Source organism: Homarus americanus, unplaced genomic scaffold (assembly GCF_018991925.1).
Source record: "Homarus americanus isolate GMGI-L3 unplaced genomic scaffold, GMGI_Hamer_2.0 scaffold11022, whole genome shotgun sequence".
NCBI lineage: Eukaryota > Metazoa > Arthropoda > Malacostraca > Decapoda > Nephropidae > Homarus > Homarus americanus.
In genome coordinates, this window is record NW_024737068.1 from 4,008,028 (window position 1) to 4,018,725 (window position 10,698).

At 37.9% G+C, this 10,698-nt stretch overlaps 1 protein-coding gene across 1 annotated transcript; it reads right to left on the minus strand.

The window, feature by feature from the left end:
* Positions 1-4,859: 4,859 nt before the first annotated feature.
* On the minus strand, positions 4,860-10,102 carry LOC121872820. The gene is made up of 3 exons (XM_042375870.1): positions 9,956-10,102; positions 7,387-7,450; positions 4,860-5,482 (listed from the first exon to the last, which is right to left on the minus strand). The coding sequence occupies exons 1-3, from the start codon at positions 10,029-10,031 to the stop codon at positions 5,212-5,214; spliced, it is 411 nt and encodes a 136-aa protein (XP_042231804.1). The 5' UTR covers positions 10,032-10,102; the 3' UTR covers positions 4,860-5,211.
* Positions 10,103-10,698: the final 596 nt, after the last annotated feature.

The following is a 10,698-nucleotide window of genomic DNA, read 5'->3' on the forward strand; positions in this document are numbered from 1 at the left end:
CGGTCGTCCATTTGACTCGCTCTACGACCTGTCTTTTTATATTTATATAACTCTCTCTCTTCCCTACTGCTGTGACGTCATCGCCCTTAAAAGGCCACTAATGTTTTTGCCGAATACAGATAGCCTCTTGTTTTTATTGATATACTGTAACTTAATGAAAATACGTTTATATCAAAATTTGCCTTGTATAATGCAATATGTCGTTTACCATCATAATATAGTCAAATTATGCTTAAAGTAGGTGAGATAAGGTGAGGTTATGGCCAGTGAGATGTTTAAAAATTGATACATACATACATACTTAGCTAATATACATACAAACATAAATACATACATACAGTACATACTTAGCTTTCATACGTACATACATACTTACATACACATAGGCCTGCACACACACACACACACACACACACATATATATATCATGTAGATCCACAATGAAAACGTGGATAAGATAAATCTTGATAAAATCACACGGGAAAAGGGAAACAACGCAGAGATGATAAAATTGTTCCCAAGTCCTGTCTTCCAAGTAGACTAAGAAATCTGGACAATCAAGCATTCTCTGAGTTGGATAAAGTATTGCTAGATTCCCTTATCAAGAGTTCAAGTGATAATGTGAAATTAGCCTTCAAACACAGTGCTCAGTGTAAAATACTTATGCAAAACAGTGTTTGTGTTGATAAGTGGCACACCATTCGTGATTTTGTATATCAACTTCTTAGTGAAACTGACAAAGCCCAAAAAAGAAGGTTAAATGCCAAATTAAATGCTCTGTTTGACGATAATTACTGGACCATATTGAGTGATCCAAATTTGTTCTTAAACTTATCATCTTATGATCTACAGACAAATGAGAAACTTGTTCTTGGTTTTGGTAGGAAGTTTTCTATCACTCAACGGTGTGTTAATCCGCTTACTATTGCTGAAGGTATAATCAACCTGGAAAAGAATAAGTCGTCAGATGTTACAAATGAAGATATTCCCATAGCTAAAGGTTGTATACATAATGTTTTACATAAGAAATTTGTTTCAAACATTCCAAAAAGATTTGAAACAGCCTTGATAAACTTGAAAAGAAATAAGAATATCCATATTACCAAGGCTGATAAGTCTAATGCTATTGTAATTTTGGATAAAAGTGACTACAATGATAAGATGAATTCATTACTTAGTGATGAAAGCACGTATTGTGAGCTTACGAAAGATCCCCTGGAAAATATTAATAAGTCATCTAATTCCAAAATGAAGATGTTATTGAAAAAGAACCCCGATCTCATCAAACAGCTCTCTCAAATCAATCCCACTTTACCTTATATGTATGGATTGATCAAAACACACAAGCTTAACAATCCATTACGTCCTATCGTGAGTTCTGTTACTTACAAATTATCCAAGTGGCTGGTAAAGATGATATCCCCTCTTACAGGCCAAATATCTAATTCACATATACACAATAGCAGTGATTTAATTGATAAACTCAAGAAACACAACGAACCTTGCGAATTAATAAGTTTTGATGTAAATTCACTGTACAATAGAGTACCTGTGAAAGACCTACTTTCATTTCTTAAAGATAAATTACAACTGCTAGATTTAACTACTGAACATAATACTTTCCTCAAATTGATAGAGTTATGCGTAACTGACAATGTGTTTAGAGCAAATGGGAAGTTCTACAAGCAAATATTTGGTATGAGCATGGGTAATTGTCTTTCTGCTCCTCTAGCCTGTATTTATATGGAGTTTTTTGAGTCTAGATTACTACCTAATATAGTGGACTTTATTCCTCCATGGTATAGATATGTTGATGATGTTCTTTGTCTTTGGCCTAGAAACAGTGACCCATTGGAATTTTTAGACAAGCTTAATGATATTGTCCCAAGTATCACATTCAAAATTGAAAGAGAAATAAATGGATCCCTTCCATTCCTTGATATGCTTATCATGAGAAATGGCCAAAACTACAAATTTAAGGTATACAGAAAGCCCACACAGGTAGACATTTTCATACACTTTTTATCGAATCACCTGGAGTCTCCCAAAATGTCAGTTTTTCTGCTATGTTCTTAAGATGTCTGCGTATTTGTGACTCTGAATTTATTGACGATGAATTGAAACACATTCGTTCCATTGCACAGAAACTCGGGTACCTTCTGTGTTTGTTGATCGTTGTTTTAAAAGGGCTAAAAAAATCTTTTCATTCCTCTCAAACCAGGCAAATTCCTACACTTAAGAATATTTTGACTCTGCCCTATCGTAATGAATTTGTCCCGTTAGTTCGGTCCCTCAAGCTACTAAATATTAATGTTGTTTTCAAGTATGACTCAACCATTACCAATATGTTAATAAGAAATAGCCCAAGTTTGAATGTAAATGGAAGTGTTTATTGTATTCCATGTAGCAAATGTAATTGTATTCCATGTAGCAAGTGTTAGTTACAAGACTAGCGAGGTCATCCTAAAACTGTATCTTGCTCTTGTGAGACCACACCTGGATTACGCAGTTCAGTTCTGGTCACCGTATTACAGAATGGATATAGAATCCTTGGAAAGAATTCAGAGGAGAATGACAAGACTAATCCCGGGCATTAGGAACCTTGTGTATAGAGACAGGTTAAAGCATCTTAATTTGCACTCCCTTGAGAGACGTAGAGCGAGGGGCGACCTGATAGAGGTGTATAAGTGGAAGGCAGGGCTAAACAAAGGGGACATTACAAAGGTACTCAAACTATCCAACCAGGAGCGAACTCTTAACAATGATTTTAAATTAGACAAATTTAGATTTAGGCGTGAAATAGGTAAACACTGGTTTGGAAACAGAGTAGTGGATGAATGGAACAAGTTACCAAATATCATCATTAACTCGAATACGCTGAATTGCTTCAAACATAGGTTGGATGCTCATATGAGCAATAGGGGTTGGGTGTAAACGGGACTGCCCAGTATGGGCCAATAGGCCCGCTGCAGTTTCCTCCATTCTTATGTTCTTATGTTAAATGTAATTGTAATTATGTAGGACAGACAGGAAAAACACTGCAGCTCAAAATCAAACAACATAAGTACAATGTCAGAACAGTATCTGAAAGCAGTGCCTTGTTCGTTCATGTTAGGCATAATAATCATCCCATTGCTTGGGAAAAAAGCTTAGAAGTATTTAAATCATCTTGTGTCACAGAAAGACTTCTGGTTGAAGCTAGTTTGATTAAGGAATTAAAATCAATAAACCTTAGTGATGGTCAGTTCAAAACTGATATGTTACATAAATTTATTTGTCAGTGGCCCAAGGTTAAAAATGCTTTGAAAACCTTTGATCTAGATGTATGATAGTTATTTAGTGGGTCCCTTATTTTTGACCTGAGAAAAATTAAGGCTCATGGTATCGAGGGGAAAGTTTTAAATTGGATAAAATCATGGCTTACCGATAGAACGCAGAGGGTCAGCGTAGATGGTGTTAAATCTGAGTGGGGCCGTGTAACCAGTGGGGTTCTCCAGGGGTCAGTACTAGGCCCACTCTTGTTCATAATCTACATAAACGATCTAGATACTGGGATCAGCAGTGACATAAGCAAGTTTGCGGATGACACCAAAATAGGGCGGCAAATTAATTCAGGGCAGGATGCAAATGCATTACAGGAGGATCTAAATAAACCGCAGGGGTGGTCTGAAAAATGGCAAATGAAATTCAACACCAGCAAGTGCAGCGTACTTAATATTGGAAGAACAAATACTTATAATGTATACAGCCTTAACAACATCAACCTAGAGAAGTCGACTTGTGAAAGAGACCTAGGGGTACTTGTAAGCCCGGACCTACGGCCTAGAAAACAGTACGTTAATGTTCGAAATAAGGCAAACAGAGTATTGGGTTTTATATCTAGAAGTGTAAGTAACAAGAGTGCAGAGGTCTTATTGCAACTATATCTTGCGCTAGTCAGGCCGCACCTCGATTATGCGGTTCAGTTCTGGTGCCCCTATTATAGAATGGATATAAATTCACTAGATTCGGTGCAGCGAAGAATGACAAAAATGATTCCGGAACTTAGAAACCTTCCATATCAGGATAGGTTAAAGAAACTTAACTTGCATTCCCTAGAAAGACGAAGAGTGCGGGGAGATATGATAGAAGTATTTAAGTGGGTGAAAGGAATCAATTAAGGGGAAATAGATAAAGTTCTTATAATATCCGAGCAGGATAGGACTCGGAGCAACGGATTCAAGTTGGATAAGTTTAGGTTTAGGAGGGAGATAGGAAGAAACTGGTTCACAAATAGGGTGGTGGACGAGTGGAACAAGCTTAGCAATTTTGTAGTAAGTGCGGGAACTCTGAAAAGTTTCAAAAGGAGGCTAGATAGATTCATGGATGATAGAGAGTGGTAGTAACTCTCGACAGGAGCTGCCATGCACAGGCCAACCGGCCTATTGCAGACTCCTTATTTTCTTATGTTCTTATGTCACCCCCCTTCTCTTAAGCTCCTCTACGTGTGTGTTGGTGTGGGGATTAGTGGATGGCATCATTATGACCTGACCTCATGTTTTTAAGGTCACCCTGTATATTTAAGCCTCTGTCCATGTAATCCAGTTGCCTCTGAAGATGTCTTGAATAAAGACGAAAGCTAAGGTGCTCCGTTGTTTCCCTTTTCCTGTGTGATTTTATCAATATATATATATATATATATATATATATATATATATATATATATATATATATATATATATATATATATATATATATATATATATATATATATACAGTATACTGTATATATATAATGAAATTAATATTGAAAAACGTAGTTTTTAAATAATTTTATTTAACTAAACCAAATAAGAAAATATAATTATCGAATAAATTCTTAAAACGAAAAAAATATATAAATATATTTTGGTAGAAATTTTCAACAGGAAAACGACAATTTTTTTCGATTTACTTATAATGAATATTAGTGAAATATATATATTTTTTAGTTATTTAAGAGACAACGATTAAATTACTTATAACATGAACCGAGCTGAAGAACCAGTCATAAACCGGGCTGAAGAACCAGTCATGAATCGGGCTGAAGAACCAGTCATGAATCATTGAAGAAGTGCTGATGAATGTCCCTTGATGAACAATAGTGGTTCTGAACCATATGAACCACATAAGGACCTAATAGCTGATTTCCTCCTTTCGCGCGCGCGTGTGTGTGTTTACTCTTGTATTGAGTTATATATCAAAACACGCCGAAATGTTGTCGTTCCAAAAGCCACCATTCGCCTTACACTTCTTCTTTTGCTCTTTGATATCCTCAACTGTGGGTGAGGCAGGCTCATTTTCTTGATTATTCTGCTTGGAGCCGCTGCTAACACGACTACCGCTGCTGTCACTGACTACTTCACCTGTCTTTGGATCCACGCATGACTGTAACTCAGATTGCCATACGGAACCAGCTGGGCAATCTCTTTTCTTCAACTGCACGCTGACACTCTCTTCACATCTGTTGAAAAGTACATAAAGCAAGTATTATTATCATTAATAGGAGTAGTAGTAGTATTTCAATAATAAATAGTCATTGTGTGTAAGTGTATTGGATTTATTCACAAATATACATCAATTTACAAATAAACACAAACGTCGACGAATACAGACACTGCTTGTACACATAAACACACATAAATAATATAAAGATCTACTCATATGCGAATATATAAGAACATAAGAAAGTGGGATACTGCAGGAGGCCGACTGGCCCATACAGGGCAGATCCCTTTCACACCCATCCCAGCACTTCCATGTGCCTATCCAACTTCGTCTTGAAGCTCCCTAGCGTCCCCGATCCTACTATAGCACTCGGTAGCCTATTCCACATATCCACAACTCTATTACCAAACCAGTGCTTGCCTATATCCTTTCTGAATCGGAATTTATCTAATTTAAAGCCATTTGTTCTAGTTATTTCGTTATTACTGAGCTTCAGAACATCTTCCATTTTACCCTTGTTAATCCCACTTACCCACTTGTACACCTCTATCATATCTCCCCTAACTCTACGCCTCTCTAATGAATGTAAGCCTAAGCTTTTCAGTCTTTCTTCATATGGAAGGTTTCTAATATTATGGATCATTTTGTCATTCTTCTTTGTACTCTCTCCAAAGAATCTATGTCCATTCTATAATAAGGACACCAGAACTGAACCGCATAATCCATGTGTGGCCTCACTAATGCTAGGTAAAGTTTCAAGATAACGTCAGCAGTTCTGTTACTCACAGACCCAGATATGAACCCAAGAATCCTGTTTGCCTTGTTGCGAACGCTAATACATTGTTTTCTAGGTTTCAAGTCGTTGCTAACAAATACACCTAGATCTTTTTCACAAACTGAGTTTTCTATTTCCGTGTTACCTAGTTTATACTTAACGTTTGTATTCGTCTTCCCTATCTGTAGTACCTTGCATTTATCAGTATTAAAATTCATTTGCCAGTCTACTGACCACTCATGTAAGGTATCTAGATCTCTTGAAGGTGTTCAAAGTCACTGTCTGAATTTATCACTCTCCCCATTTTGGTATCATCTGCAAATTTACTAATCCTACTAGTTATGCCTAAATCAAGATCATTAATGAATATAACAAACAGCAGAGGGCCTAATACAGATCCCTGGGGAACTCCGCTTTTGACCGCACCCCAGTCTGACTTTAATCCATTTATGCTGACTCTTTGTTTCCTACCAGTTAACCATGACCTAATCCATTTTAATACTGATCCACCTATTCCATGTGCTTCTACCTTCCTTATCAATCTCTCAGGTATTTACTTAGATATGGTTGAAGCTAGTCTGATTAAGGAATTAAAATCAATAAACCTTAGTGATGGTCAGTTCAAAACTGATAATATGTTACATAAATTTATTTGTCAGTGGCCCAAGGTTAAAAATGCTTTGAAAACCTTTGATCTAGATGTATGATAGTTATTTTGTGGGTCCCTTATTTTTGACCTGACCAGTCACGTCACCCCCTTCTCTTAAGCTCCTCTACGTGTGTGTGTTGGTGTGGGGATTAGTGGATGACATCATTATGACCTGACCTCATGTTTTTAAGGTCACTCTGTATATTTAAGCCTCTCTCTGTCCATGTAATCCAGTTGCCCCTGAAGATGTCTTGAATAAAGACGAAAGCTAAGATACTCCGTTGTTTCCCTTTTCCCGTGTGATTTTAGTCAAATCCATATTCACTGTGTGTGTGTTTACGTTTTGCAATCAACCAATACAAACAAATGAAATGTATATTCATACCCACAGAAAATTGAACAGATATTGAGGATGTATTGTGTACCTGTACTTCTACCTCTACTTGTACCTGAGTCTGTACCTGTATCTATTTATCTATACCTTTATAATACTTACTCGTTTGTCTGAGCGTTGTACACAAGGCCACGCCCGCATCTGGCCAGTCCCTCCTCCTCCGAGCCTGGTAATTACAGGTGTGTTAACAAATTTTAGTGGTAATTACAGGTGTGTTAACAAATTTTAGTGGTAATTACAGGTGCTAAAAAATCAATGGTAATTAACATAAGAAAATAAGGAGTCTGCAATAGGCCGGTTGGCCTGTGCATGGCAGCTCCTGTCGAGAGTTACTACCACTCTCTATCATCCATGGATCTATCTAGCCTCCTTTTGAAACTTTCCAGAGTTCCCGCACTTACTACAAAGTTGCTAAGCTTGTTCCACTCGTCCACCACCCTATTTGTGAACCAGTTTCTTCCTATCTCCCTCCTAAACCTAAACTTATCCAACTTGAATCCGTTGCTCCGAGTCCTATCCTGCTCGGATATTATAAGAACTTTATCTATATCCCCTTTATTGATTCCTTTCACCCACTTAAATACTTCTATTATATCTCCCCGCACTCTTCGTCTTTCTAGGGAATGCAAGTTTTCTTTAACCTATCCTGATATGGAAGGTTTCTAAGTCCCGGAATCATTTTTGTCATTCTTCGCTGCACCGACTCTAGTGAATTGATATCCATTCTATAATAGGGGCACCAGAACTGAACCGCATAATCGAGGTGCGGCCTGACTAGCGCAAGATATAGTTGCTATAAGACCTCTGCACTCTTATTACTTACACTTCTAGATATAAAACCCAATACTCTGTTTGCCTTATTTCGAACATTAACGCACTGTTTTCTAGGCCATAGGTCCGGGCATACAAGTGCCCCTAGGTCTCTTTCACAAGTCGACTTTTCTAGGTTGATGTTGTTAAGGCTGTATACATTGACAGTATTTGTTCTTCCAATATTAAGTACGCTGCACTCGCTGGTGTTGAATTTCATTTGCCATTTTGCCAGACCACAATTCTGCAGTTTATTTAGATCCTCCTGTAATGCATTTGCATCCTGCCCTGAATTTATTTGCCGCCCTATTTTGGTGTCATCCGCAAACTTGCTTATGTCACTGCTGCTCCCAGTATCTAAATTGTTTATGTAGATTATGAACAAGAGTGGGCCTAGTACTGACCCCTGGGGAACCCCACTGGTTACACGGCCCCACTCAGATTTAACACCATCTACGCTGACCCTCTGCGTTCTATCGGTGAGCCATGATTTTATCCAATTTAAAACTTTCCCCTCGATACCATGAGCCTTAATTTTTCTCAGAAGCCTCTGATGCGGTACTCTGTCAAATGCTTTGCTAAAGTCTAAGTAAATAACATCGTAATTTTCGTCATTATCTACTACCTCGAAGACTTTCCTAAAAAACGTTAGCAGATTTGTTAGACAAGATTTTCCCTTTGTAAACCCATGTTGAGAGTCGTAGATTAATTTGCTTTTCTCTAGATGCGATCGGATGCTATCTGCTATAATTGATTCAAGAAATTTCCCCACTACTGACGTCAAACTGATCGGCCGGTAATTTGAGGCTGATGCTCTGTCTCCCTTTTTGAATATGGGTACTACATTCGCCTGTTTCCACAACTCCAGTGTCTAATGATTTTGTAAATAAGTTTACGAGGGGTCCGTTAATCTGTTCCCTACACTCTTTTAAGACTAGAGGAAAAATTTCATCCTGCCCTGGGGATTTTGTGTTCTTTAGTTTATTTATCTTCTTAAGAACATCCTCTTTTTTGATAGTGATATTCTTTAATTTCTCTTCTTCCTTTCCCTTAAATATCAGTTCCACCTCCGGAATTTCATCTCAAATTTCTTCTGTGAAAACTGATAAGAAGTAGCTGTTCAATGCTTTGCTTATTTCTTCACTGCCATTTATCAATTCTCCCCTCCCTGACTTTAAAGGCCCAACTTTGTCCTTGACCTTTGTCCTATGTACCTGGAAAACTCCCTTGGGATTCGCCTTGGATTCTCTTGCTATTTTGATTTCATAGTCTCTCTTTGCTTTCCTTACATTTTTCTTAACATTCCTAGATAGTTCATTATACCTGTTTCTGAGCTGCTCCTCCCCTCCCTTTAATTTCTTATATATTCCTTTCTTTATTCCTATGTCATGTTTAAGTTTTCTGGTCATCCACCTTGGCTCAGGTGTGTTAACAAATCTTAGTGGTAATTACAGGTGTGTTAATAAATCTTGGTGGTAATTACAGGTGTGTTAAAAAATCAATGGTAATTACAGGTATGTTAACAAAGCTTAGTGGTAATTACAGGTGTGTTAATAAATCTTGGTGGTAATTACAGGTGTGTTAATAAATCTTGGTGGTAATTACAGGTGTGTTAATAAATCTTGTTGGTAATGACAGGTGCGTTAAGGAATTAAAACATGATACTTATTCTAATGTATAAATGACATGACATGGTATTTATCACGACAGACAGGTAGGCAGGCAGGCAGATAAATAGATAGATAGATTGATCGAAGGACAGACAGACAGATAGATAGACTGGTATGGGTACATCAGTAGACACAAAGACAGTTAGATATACAGATGAAAAAAGAGCAAGACAGACAGACAGGAGACTAACCATTGTCTTCCGGGGAGTCAGCAGGCAGACCATTGACAGCCGCGACCAACAGCAGAAACACGACGCCTGACTTCATGATGCGTTAGTTGCTTGTTACGGAGAGAAGCGTACTATGTGGGATAGTTTGTGTGACAACTGTTGGAGACCTCAACACCGCCCAACCTTTATATACCTGAAACTTGCCCCCTTCCATCTCCCCTCCCTCCCATTCCCCTCCCCTCAATCCCCCACCCCCTCCCCTCTCCCTATTGAAGGTTGAATCTCTCCTCGCCCTGTACTGTACTGCCCTGGCGTTTGTAAAATTTGCTCTCCTTCCTTTCCTCCTCTCTCTATTTCTCTCTCCCTCCTCCCTTCCATCTCCTCCCTCCCTCTCCCCTCCCCCCCCACCGTATTTACGCACATACGCCCTGTTGACCGGATGTTGCTTTCCCCTGTGGTTTGTTGAACAATGTGTTGGGAACAATGAACTGGTTGAAATAAAATATAGAGGGTTGAGTTACCTTTAATTTGCATATACTGTAGGTCTTTAGTGTGTGTGTGTATGAGTGTGTGTGTGTGTGTGTGTGTGTGTGTGTTTTAGAGTGGATATGAGTTTGTTTGTTTTATTATTGTTGTAATTATTGTTATTATCATTATTATTATCATTATTATTATTATTGTTAAAAAAATTAAATACTTAACCCCGTGATACGACGACTTGATTCCTTAAGTATTTGAGTAAGATGGCTTTACTTTTAAATACT